Source organism: Trichosurus vulpecula, chromosome 6 (assembly GCF_011100635.1).
Source record: "Trichosurus vulpecula isolate mTriVul1 chromosome 6, mTriVul1.pri, whole genome shotgun sequence".
Lineage (NCBI taxonomy): Eukaryota > Metazoa > Chordata > Mammalia > Diprotodontia > Phalangeridae > Trichosurus > Trichosurus vulpecula.
The window spans coordinates 278561142-278573202 of record NC_050578.1 but is presented as its reverse complement, the minus strand read 5'-3'; the positions used below and the strand labels follow the sequence as shown (position 1 = coordinate 278573202).

The 12061-nt window shown below is 58.0% G+C and overlaps 1 protein-coding gene across 1 annotated transcript in view; it reads right to left on the bottom strand.

Moving 5' to 3' along the window:
• Positions 1-9940, bottom strand: part of TPCN2 (two pore segment channel 2) — a 33341-nt gene extending 23401 nt beyond the window's left edge. Inside the window, exons 1-7 of the mRNA XM_036765312.1 lie at positions 9856-9940; positions 8997-9119; positions 8260-8496; positions 3772-3836; positions 2329-2405; positions 961-1138; positions 275-391 (exon numbers count right to left, since the gene is read on the bottom strand). Of these exons, the coding sequence (XP_036621207.1) occupies positions 275-391; positions 961-1138; positions 2329-2405; positions 3772-3836; positions 8260-8496; positions 8997-9119; positions 9856-9940 (882 nt within the window). The remainder of the gene's footprint in view (positions 1-274; positions 392-960; positions 1139-2328; positions 2406-3771; positions 3837-8259; positions 8497-8996; positions 9120-9855) is intronic.
• Positions 9941-12061: the final 2121 nt, after the last annotated feature.

Sequence of the window (12061 nt, the reverse complement as noted above, 5' to 3'; positions counted from 1 at the left end):
TACCTGGTTACCTGGTTGATGAGGACTCTACTGCATAAGGCCCAGGGAGCCCCTGATCCTCACCTCCTCACTGCCAGAGGTGGCTCATTCTCCAGCCTTTAGAAGGCCCCTGGGCAGCCCCTCCCCCTCCCCCACCCCCACCTCCTCTCACCTCCCATCCTTGGGGGCCTTACACACAGTAGGCGTTTACCATGTGCGGGCGCACACGCCCCACCCCTCCCCAAAGGTCGTTCCCATCTCAGGCCACATCCTCCGCGGCCCCCAGCCTCCTCACCTCCCGACAGCCGAAGCTCAGGGACACGGTCCAGTCGGCCAGAGACACCGCCAGGGCCACGATGTAAGCCAACAGCCAGGGGTTCTTCAGAAATTCTCTCCAGCCAATCAAATAGCTCTAGAAGACCAAGGTGCACACTGAGGCACTCACGACGCCGCCATGGAGATCAGGGAGGCAGCAGGGGAAGGAGGCCACGAGGCTCACAGCCCTATATTATAGGTGGGGATACTGAGGCCCAGAGACAGGGAAAGCAGAAGAAGAGGAGGGAAAGGAGGGGGGGACAGAGAGGGGATGAGGGGGGAAGGGGAGAGAGAGGGAGGGAGGGATGGAGATAGAGAGAGAGAAAGGAGGGAGGGAAAGTAGAGACAGAGAACAGACAGAGAGGGAGGGAGAATGCATGTCTTCCTGCAGAGGTGGTGGGCTGCAGGTACAGGACGGTATATACGCTGTCAAGACAAGGCTGGCGCGTCAGCTTTTTCCTCTTTTTTATTCTTTGTTACAGGACGTGGGACGTGCAGAGCAGGACAGAAGCAAAGTCCATTTCATGACAAAAGACCTCAAGCACATTTTTAAAGGACAAAAGCAAGGGCATCTGCACAGATGATTTCCCAAGTCCCCCATGGGGGAGGGCAGCAGTGGGGGAGGCCAGGAGCCCTGGCGCGGCCCCGCCTCCACCCCAGGCTCACCTTCATGGACACATCGGCTATGAACACCAGAAAGCAGAGCGCCTCAATGCTCTCGGTCAGACCGCACGGAGGCTCCCAGGGCGCCTGGCGGTAGCGGACGTCTGAGGTGACCGTGAGGGAAGAAGGGATCTCGATGAAGGCCAGAGACAGGATCAGGAAAATGGTGAAAGTCAGAACCCTTGGACAGAAGACGAGGCTCCATTAAAACACCACGAGGGCAGCCCGGCCACCGCCAACCGTCACACGGGCTGTCGTGGGGCAGGGGAAGAAGCCCCACTTGTGGAGCCCAAGAGATCACATTCAAATCCTGCTCTACAACTTATTGGCTGTGAGACCTTGGGTAAGTCCGTCACCCTCTCTGGGCCTTGGGCAGGACAGCCCAAGGTCGACCCCAGCCCTGCGTCCAGTGACCCTGCAAGACTCTGCAAGGCCTGCTCTGCTTGTCTATGGCTGGCCCCGTCATCCTGGTCTGATCTGATCCAAACTCTGAAACCCTCGATGAACTGGCCCAGTTCAGACAACACACAAGGACGCCCTGGATGGTCCAGCATGGCTGCCCTCCAGAGCCAGGACCAGGCCCTGGGGTCCTGCCCACAGACTGCCTGGACAGGGACTAGGAGGCAGCCAAGAGCCAGCCCCACCAGAGCTCTGCCCTGCCCTGCCCTGCCCTGCCCTGCCCTGTGCCTCCACAAGTGTGGAAGGAAGACAGAGCCAGGATCCCCGGGCAGGGCAGATCTAACTGCACACCAATCCCCCGCTCAGTGTGAACATGCTTCTGCCCCCCAACACCAGGCCTTGGGACGCTCCCCACCTCAGAGCACCAGGGCCAGCCCCAGCATGGGCAGGGTGGCGGACAGGGGGTCCCTGGGCTGCCCTAGAGCAGAGAGTCAGCCCCACAACCTCACCCCCGCCCCCATCCTGACAGCATCATGGGACCCTACAGAGGCCTCAGAGGCCAGATGGGGAGAATGAGGCCGAGGGAAGCCCCACAGGTGGTGAGCACCAGAGGCCCCTCGCTGGGTGCTCCCAGCCCGCCTGGCTCGGCTCATCAGCCCGCAGGAGCCAATAGCCATCCGTCATTTGAGGAGGCGTGATGAGCCCCGAGGATGGAGGCAGCAGGGACCCCGGTTTGAATCTCCACTCTGGGGCAACTCATTCAACACCTCCCAGGCTCAGTTTCTTTATCTCTAAAATGGTATCCCCCCACCTGTAGCACAGACCGCCCTCCCAGGATCATTCCGGGGGAATAAATTCACTCAGCAAACAGGGGGAGCCCCTATGGGACCACCAGGGGCTGTTACTATGACTCCTGACAGAACCCAGCACAGCCTGCTGGGAAAACCACGAATGAAGCGAGGGAATTCTTACCCCTGGCAGATGCGTGAGTAATGCCATCGGTACAGCGCCAGCGATGTGGGGTCCATGCGGTGATTGATGGACCGGTACTGGAAAGAGAAGTCAGACACTGTGAGGGGACACCCACACGCTGGGATGGAAACAGCTTCTGACACACAGGGCTCAGAGGAGAGGATGGGAGAAGAGCTGGGGTTCAGGGTCCCCTCCCCGTGGCTGTCTACGCCCTCCCCTTCAGGGCTGGCTCACCCTGGGTCACCTGCAGGAGAAGCCCAGGTGGGAGCCCAGGTGGGAGCCCGGGTGACACAGCCCACAGGTGGGGCTCAGCCTCCTGACCAGCTCAACTCTCAGGGGCTTGAGAAAATAGAGACTGAGCCGATCCGTCCCGCTGCGCCCTACACGCTAATCCTCGAAGTCAAACTCGGGCCTTCACAGGCAAAAAACGAGGCATTAGAAACAAGGGCACGGTGACAGCCATGGAGGGACAAGGGACAGACAAGACGTCTGGCAAGCAAAGGACCAAACCCCGCAAGCAGCAGCGCCGCAGTCCCGGGTCCCAGCCCGCGAGAGCCGACCATCAGCAGCGCCAGGCCATTGGCAGTCAGCCTTCACCGGTTAGGATTAGCAGAATGAATTAATTACTGTTAATATTACGGATCAGTTACACCAACTATGCAACAGGCCTCAGTAAGAAATTATTAAATTACTCCGGATAGATTCTGTTTAGCACTGGGAGGCATATTATATACGTATACACACACACACACATATATATAAAACATAATACATATTAAAAAAATTAAAAGGACGCTGCAATTCAGGGAAGGGAGAGAAAACCCTCCCTCCCTGGATTGCCAGGTGGGGGACAATGGGTGCAGAATGCTGCATACCCTCTGAGGTCCCGCTAACAGTTTTGCTTTTTTTCTTCTCTTCTCTCTGGCTCATGGGGGAGGGGCAGGGATCTATTCAGGAGTGAATGGGGGTGAGAAGTACAAAAGGCAGTAACAGAAATTAAAATGTTAACTCTTTTCAATAAAATTAACTAATGTTAATACAAATTTAATTTTAAGATGGCAAACAGTTATTGGAAGTACAGTCCCTTAAAGGGCCAGGCTTCTCCTCTCACCAAGATGCCCACCGTCTGTCCTTTCTCGAGGGGTGCCCATATGCCTGGGCATGGGGCAGGTCCCTCCACGGTCTCTCAGCCCACCCCTGGCAGGAAGGAAGGCAGCCTGGCCGGGAGAACCTTGCCCTGCCTCGACATCCCCAACTCACCAGAAATTGGCTGCTTCAGCCAGGCCCCCGGGGACACTCCTACCACCCCCTGCTGAGGGAAAGGCACAGGGCAAACATGGGGCGGGGGCTTCTGGGGCTCCCGGCATCGCCACCGCCTCCAGTGGGGAGGCGGTCAGAGGCTCCAAGCAGCAGGGGCAGGAGCAGCCGCAAGCCAGCCCTTACCTGGATGGCATCCTCGATGAGCACCGCGGCCTGGCTGATGCAAAGATCCCGGCGGGCGTCAGCGACTGGGCACAGAGAGGAGAAAACGAGTCACAGAACATCAGAGCGAGATCCTGAGAGAGGGGTCATCTGGACCACCCCAGGAGTTCTTACAGCGGGAGAAACTGAGGCCGAGAGAGAAGTCAAAGGATTATCATGGAAAGAATGTCAGGTGACCTGGGACAACGCCCTTCCTCTCTCTGGGCTCAGTTTCTCTCTCTGTAAAGTGGGCCAAGTGCCTCCTGAGGATCACAGATTCGGGAGCTGGGCGAGACCTTGGAGGCCCCCTTTACAGATGAGGAAACCAAGTCCTCAGAGAGAAGAAGGGACGCAGAGCCAGACATGACCTTAGAGCCACCTGGGCCTCCATGCAGGGATGAGGGAACTGCTGGGTCTAAGGTCCAGTAGCTTGCCCAAGGTCACACAAACAGTAGGCATCTGCCGCAGGATTTGAATCCAGGTCCTTTGACTGCACTGGCTCAGTGTCTCCTAGCAATACAAGCTGCTGTGGCTAATGGGGCTGCTAAGAGGGAGAGCCAAGACTTGAACTCAGGCCTCCTGACTCCAAGCTCCAGCCTCTTTCCAAAGCTCCGCACAGCCCAGGCTGATGACGATTTTTTCATGGGAACTTTCCTGCCTTCATAAGAAATAAAGACAAGCCAGGGCCCAGAGGCCTTTGCTCATCAGGGCGAGCTCTTAACAGACCCCAGGGAAGGGGCTCGGAGGTCACTCGAGGCAGGCCAAGGGAGGCGGGTGGTTCTCAGAGAGCAGAGGCCTCAGACCAGGCCAAAGGAGTCTCTTGGCTCAGCTCAGCCGGCTAGGCACGCTTGACCATGAGGCGCCTCATTGACGCCACAGGCTGGCCAACACCCAGGAGACAGCCTTGGCCAGCAGCTCTGCCCAAAACCAGAATGATTCATTCCAGGGCAGTGTCAACTTTACTGTACTACCTGGCAGAGCCTGTTCAGGAATGGCCTTCCCCCCACTGGGTGGCGAGGCTGCCCGTACTGCTGCCAACCTGAGAGTCCAGGGCAGTGCCAGCTGAAGGTGCTGCTGCTTACTGCTTGTGTGACCCTGGGCAGTCCTCCCAGCTCTGAACAACCATGGGGCTGGCCTAGGGCACAGCGGTCCAACGCTCAGCCATGCAGCTCCTGACACTGCCCAGTGCTGCCCAGACCAAAACAGCTCATCCCTGCAGGGCGAGTGGTCCTGAACCCCCAGGATGCCCTGACCCTTGGAGACAGTCAGGGGAGTGAGGAGGGACCCCATAAGAACAGATCATGAAAGTAAGAAGGGAGTCCCAGGGCTGGGACCTGGGGGGTGAAGGAGCACCCTGCACAGCACAAAGTTCAGGCAGCAGTGAAAGAAGGGCCTGCCCCACGCTCGTGGCAGCATGCTGAACCAAAGCCCCATGGTCCCATGCCAGGTACAGCTCAGCGAGCTCCTAGGTACAAATATAAGAAGCCTTCAACCAGGAGCTTCAAAGATATAAGAACAAGATAGGGGTGAAACCTGAGCAAGAGAACAAAACCATAGTCTAATGTCAGGAAGGGTCAGAGCCCTGAGGAGTCAGGGAAGGAGCCGGACAATTTGGGCAGAACTGGGAAAAAACCCCACAGTCTTCACTTTGGAGACCTGGGTAATGGGAGCTTCTGGGCTGCAGTTCTTGGGAGAACCCATTGCTCCAGTCTGTTCGAAGGTTCGCGAGGCCGGGAGGCCCCGAAACTCGACTCCCGGGCTCCCAGCCCTGTTTCCTGAATATGGCCAAGGTTAGCGGCTAGCCTGGCCCAGAAAGGAAGCTGTCTCTGGAGTGGGGCGATCTGGAATGCCCATGTGGACAAAAAAAGCTCATGAGGCTGGGAGGTTCTGCCCAGGGAGTCTCCATCCACCTCCCAGGCTCCATGGGCTCAGCCCCGGGATTCCTCTTCCCCCGACCCACAGTGCTTCCTCCCCCTCCCCCTCCCTCCCTCCCTCTCTCACCCTTCCTTCCTTCCTTCCTTCCTTCCTTCCTTCCTTCCTTCCTTCCTTCCTTCCTTCCTTCCTCCCTCCCTTCCTTTTTTCAGAGCCTGGCTCTCCCTCTCTCCCCCAGGCTGGAAGCACCATGACCATTCCCAGACCCAATCCCCCTACTTACTGACCAGAAGCTTTGACCTGGGCTGGCTCTCCCCTCTACCCCAAGAGGCCTGACCATATTGGCGCTGACCTGTGTGTGACCACCCAACCAGCATTCACCCAGCTGCCACACAGGCCTCCTGACCTCAGGGCTCCAGCAGCCTCAGCCTCCCCGGCAGCACAGACTCCAGGCAGGCACCACCATTCCCAGCAAACAGGCAGTTTTCAAAGGAAGAAATCCAAGATTTCAACCACGGTTTGTAAAAAAAAAAAAAGCGTTCCAAAAGACCAATAATTAGGGAAATGAAAAGTAAAGCAACTTTGGGGTTCCACGTCACACACACGAGATTGACAGAGAAGAGAAAAGGGAAATGCCAGATGCCAGAGGGGCTTGGGAAGAGGTGCCCCGAGTGCTTGTTTCTGGGGAGCTGTGACCCGGCCCAGCTGTTCTGGGAAGCCGCTCAGGACTGACCAGAAGGCTACCAGACTGCCCACAGCCTCTGCCCTGGCCTGACCCCCAGCCCGCACCCCCAAAGAAGCCCAAAGATAAGGCCAAGAATAGCTGCAGCGTCTCTTTTGTGGGAGTCCCAAATGGGAAACAAGAGGGTGCCCACCCTGCGGGGACCGCCATGCAAACCGTGGCATCTAAATGTAGATGAATACTGTTGCGCCATAAGAGATGATGAAATGTTCCATGTTAGAGGAAACGGAGAAGAGCCCTATGCACTAGGGGAACAGTTTGCACCACAACAATAGCCCCATAGAGAGAAACAATTCTGAAAGCCACTGGAATGCTGACCATGGCAATGCTAAATCATGGATGCAGAGGCTGCAGACCGAACAGGCCACTCACTTCCTGCCAAAGCTGAACAAGCCCACACTGCCAGCCCTGGTCACCGGGGCTGTCCTTGGCAGGAAAACTAGGGGGTTCTAGGGCTTTGGTTTTTCCTCTTTTTAAAATTTGTTTTGGGGGGCAGGGGAGCAGGAGGGAGAGAATATAAATCCATGTTAGCTGGCAAATACCATCTTCTTCTGTTGTGGGAGAGGGGAGGCAGCGATGACTCGGTTGGGCTGCTTGGCCCCTCCCTCACCCCTTGTGGTTTTGGTTCCGGCCCTTTTGAGCCAGTCCCAGCACCTGCCCGGGCAGAGGCCCAGTCCAGGGGATGAACCACCTGTTCCCCTTCAGTTTGCTGGGCCCAACAGAAGAGATGGCACCATCAGCATGGGCAGGGACAGTCTTGTCCAAATTGCCCAAGGCTGTGGCCCTGGCAAGCCCCACATTGGGCTCCCAGTCCCCCAACACATACACACACACATACACACACTACCTGCCCCAAACTCCCAGGGTCCCCTGTCTGCACCCTGCCACCCCATCCTTAATCCTGCTTTCTCCCCACACACCCCACATTTTCTGTGCCTGAATCTCACCAAACCATTCAGATTAGAGACACTCAGAGGGCCCCTGGGAGCAGGCTGGTCTGCTCTCCCACATCTACTATGGCTCCTAGAACAAGGCTGTCCTGTGAAGGGTGGGAGGCAGGGACGCTGTTTCCCACAATACCCCTGGGGGGAGGGGGCAGGGAGGATGTGGAGGGAGAGCCTGAGTGAGGGCTAGAAGCCATTGGGGGAGGGGGGACCTGGCGCTGTGTGCGCTGTGGACAAAGGAAGGGCATAGAGAGCCCAGGCACCCATCAATGGTCAAAAGTAAGAGAGGAGATGAGCTCAGGGTGGAGATGCCGGGCTCGGGCTGTCATGCCCACAGGGCCCCTGCCAGCCTGGCTTCTGCTCTATGGCACAGACTGCACCACTGGAAACACAAACAGCATGTGCCTCACCTGTAGCAGGCACCTGAGAAGCATTGTGGGAAAGAACGACAGACAGAAGAATGAACAGAAAGACAGGACTGGTGGGACAGGGGATGAGCCTGCCGCTAGACAGGCAGCAGGAAGGATCGGCCATTGCTGAGGCAGAGAGGAAGTGACCTACCCAAGGTCACACAGCCTGGACATCAATAATACTGAGTTCAACATGACTCTTGGTACATCCTAAGAATTTCAAAAATGGGTTTCCATTCACTTACACAGCAGGACGTTGTCCTCTGCCCACACGGCACAGGAAGGGCTCTCCTACCCCACCCTGAGGGCCAAGGCCGCATCGTCTGCCAACCAGCACACAACCAGCCACTGTCCTTAATCACCAGAGAGCCTCTGTCCAAATCGACTCCAACCCACAGAAACAGACCAAGCGCCTGACTATGCTGGGCCCAGAAAATTAATAACAACCTTCTCTTGTGACAAGCTGGCAGGTGGGCCGTGCAGGGATCATTCCTGTCCTCACAGGAAACTGAAGCTGCGACAGGGCCCACCCCCAGCCAGGAAGTGCCCGAGCCAGGGTTTAAGCCCCAGTGTCTCTGCACGCCACACTGTGCCCTTTCCGCTATCTGCCACCATCCCTGTGTGATGAGGAGGCCTTCTCGTGCACCTGGTGGGAGCTCTGGCACCTGCAGCCCAAGGCAGACGGACTTCATGGGCACCCAGGCGGGGTCTTGCCTTGGCCCAGCAGCTGCCACCTGGCCTGCAGGGTCAGCAGCAGGCCCCACCTGGTCACCAGGTCTAAGCCCAACACCAGCACACATCAGCACTGCCCTCCCACCCAGAAGGCCAAAGAGAAAAGGTTCCCAGGGTGGGAACCTTGACCCTTGGTGTTTAGGATGTCGTCTCCCTGGTTTACTATGAGGTCAGCACTTGGGTAGGCTCTATGGGGGGACAGAAGAGAAATCCATGGAGCCTGCCCTCAAGGTGCTACAGTCAGCCCTATCAGCCGGCTGCTGTGTGACCTTGGACAAGTGTCCTCGCCTCTCTGGGCATCTGTCTGTAAGCTGAGATGTTAGGCCAAGGCTCCTTCCTGCTTGAAGTCTGTGGTCCTGTGAGTCACGAATCCTTCCTCTCAGTTCCAGCCGGAGTCCCATCTCCTCTGCTCCAGAAAGCCCTCCTGGCTTCCCAGAATGCTCTGCCCGGACCCTACATCCATGATAGGGCTAACAGCCCCCAGACCTCTGCTCCTACAGAGGTCACCTTCTCCACCCACCTTCAGCCCCTTCTTCTGATTGCTCAGTTGGGGCAGGGGGTGCCACATGAAGTGGGATTCACTGCCTTCTGCCTGGCCCCAGAGGGAGAACTCTGAACACTGGCTAGAAGCTGCAGAGGCAGATTCAGGATAGGGGAATTTGCTGACAATTAGAACTAGCCAAGAAGGAATGGGGCTGCCTTGGGAGATAGTGAGTTTCCCACTCATTCAGGGTATTCAAGAGAGACCAGCTGACCCATATTTGGGTAGCAGTGAAGAAGGGAGAGCCTGCTCCAATACAGGTCAGACTAGATTGTTTCCTTTCCAGGTCTGAGGTCCAGGCTAGATCAACACAGGGCGTGTCAATGCTACAAGGGAGGGGGGCAGCTGGGTGGCACAGTGAGTAGAGCCCCAGCCCTGGAGTCAGGAGAACCTGAGTTCAAATGCAGCCTCAGACACTTGACACACTTCCTAGCTGTGTGACCTTGGGCAAGTCACTTAACTCCAATTGCCCTGCCTACCCCCTCAAAAAAAAGGGGGGGGGAGGAAGACTACAAGGGATGGTTCTAAAAATACAAGTCTGGGATAGCACCCAGCAGCCAGATGTTTCCACCAAGAATCCCAGGCTGGACACCTTGACTTGGACCTTTGAGAAAGCAATGATATCATCAGGATGAATGCTCCTGAAGCCTGGAGGTGGCAGCAGCTCCAAGCCTCTGGAGACAAGGAGGTGCCTGGACCAGGAGGTTTGTTCCTGCCCACCTGGTGGCCAGCCTTTGGGGCATGTTAGTCAGCCGGTCTGAATCCCAGGGACGCAGGCCATCGCTGGGCCAATCTGGCCCACGATTCCAGCTTGGCAGCACTGACCAGGGCTGGTGACCCACTGGTACAGCCTCCAGGGGTTGAGGGTCACCTCTCTGCTTGAGGAAGCATCGGAGGAACCACTCAGCATGCACAAGCCCAGGAGTACAGGAAGAAAGAAAAACCACAGACCCTGGGCTAGTTCAGAAACCCGGCTAAGGGATCAGTGTGTGACCTTGGACAAATCTATGTCCTCAACTATAAAACGGCGCTCCCGCTCAGGCTCCTTGTCCTGCCCCTTCACCTTGGATGCCCCCCAAGCCTCTGCCCTGGCCCCTCTTCTCCATACCATCTCCTGTGCTGATTTCATCAGCCCCCAGAGATTGGATCACCATCTCATCATCTCTAGGCAGAGCTATATATTCAGCCCTAACCCCTCTCCTGAGCTCCAACAACTTCAACCCAACAGGTCCAAGGCAGAAGTCATGCCCATGCCCCCTTCCCAATTTCCCTGCTGCCATCTTGGTCATCATCACCCTCCCTGTGGCGCACACTCCCAGCCTCAGTCTCATACACATCCCGTATGCATTCCCATCACCACCTATGTCAGGCCCTCATCCCCTGAGGTCAGACTATTCCAATAACCTTCTGGTGGGTCTCCCTGGCTCTAGTCTCTCCCCTCTCGCACCCATCCTCCACCGAGCTGCCAAAGACAATGGCCAGGGCCCATTAGACAGGAGGTCCTATACGGAGTACTCAGCAAGTGTAAGGAATATACAGTAGGCTCTTAATAAATACAGGTTGCACTGAGGGGGGTTCATAGGATAATAACAAGCTCATGGATCTAGAACAGAAAGGCACCTTACATATCAAATCCTCCTGCCTCATTTCACAGGTCCAGGAAGGGCAAAGGACTCACCCACTCTGACTGACCCAAGAAGCAAGTATCAGGGCAGGCTTTGAACCCAGGTCCTCTGAAGCCCAATCCAAAGTCAGACAAGACGATTTCTAAGCTACCGGGAACCTCTGCACCATGTGGAGGATGGGGGCTCCACCCTCTCAGAAATCAGGAGGCCTGTGATGCCCCAGGGTGGGAAGGTCACTGAGCAAGGTAAAAGAGGGCAGTTCCGAAGCCCGTGTGGGCACAAGGAGCAGGGCTGAGACCTAAGGAAACCATTCTTGGCAAACACCAGGCACCTCGAAATGGCCGAGTCTGGGGGGAAGGGACCTCCGACTCTGGCCTCCAGAGGCCCTCTCCAGCCGCCCTCGGGAGCCTCCGGAGCAAGGGATGTGCTAAGGTCAAAACTTGGAGGTGACTGTGGTCCGGGAGGCAGGAAAGCTGTGGTCTGCGTGAAAGCAGTTGGGGCCTGGAGAGCGGGTCACCGGGGCGCGTCTTGGGCAGCCCTGCCCTGGTCACTCCGGAGCACACACGTTATCTAGGTACCTGCCATACCCCCTGCCGGGTGCCCAGGGGACAGAACCTCTGCAGCCTGAATGCAGAGGTGACGGACTGTCGGAGCTGGGGGTGGGGGTGGCTTACGAGCGCAGCCGGGTGACCAAAGGACCCCGAGACCCTGCTTCACATCAGGAGCCCTCAGAACGTCCGGGGCGGGGGTGCCTCGGAACAAAGAAGACAGAAAGTGAGAGCTGGCGTGATCCCCGGAGCTGACCCAGAGAGACAGCCCAGCCCCGGACTGGGATCCCTAAAGGCGGACAGGAGAAAACGCGCGGCGTCCTCAGTCCCCAACTTTGGGTCAGCCCTGGCCGATCCTGGGGCGGGTGCAGGGGATGTCCAGGACCGCCCCAGAGCTCGACCGAGGGTCCGGGTTGGGGAGAGGAGGGCAGGGAGGCCAGCGGGGAACCGGCGCCCCGGCCAGTCCTCCTGCCCCTCCCCCGCCTCGGCCCCTCCCCCTCCATTCCAGGGGCTGCAACCCTTCCGCTCCGCTCAGTCCCAACAAAGTCAGTTCGAGCTCCCGATCGCTGCCCTCCCGCCAGGCCCCCTCCCGGCTGGGGCACCGCAGCACCTGGGCCCCGCCCCACCTGGGCCCCAGCTCCTGCTCACCTGGCTCCGCCGGGGCGCCGTACGAGCGGGCGGAGCCGGGGCCGCGGCCGCCCAGCGCCCCATCCTGGGGGCCCGAGGCGCGGGGGCTGCGAGCTCCGGACAGCAGGGGCTCGCTCTCCTCCATGGGGCCGCCTCTGCCGGGGCAGCCGCCACGCGTGTGCTCGCCGCCGTGCCCCCGCCGCCGCCGCGGAGCGCCGTCCCCAGCTGCAC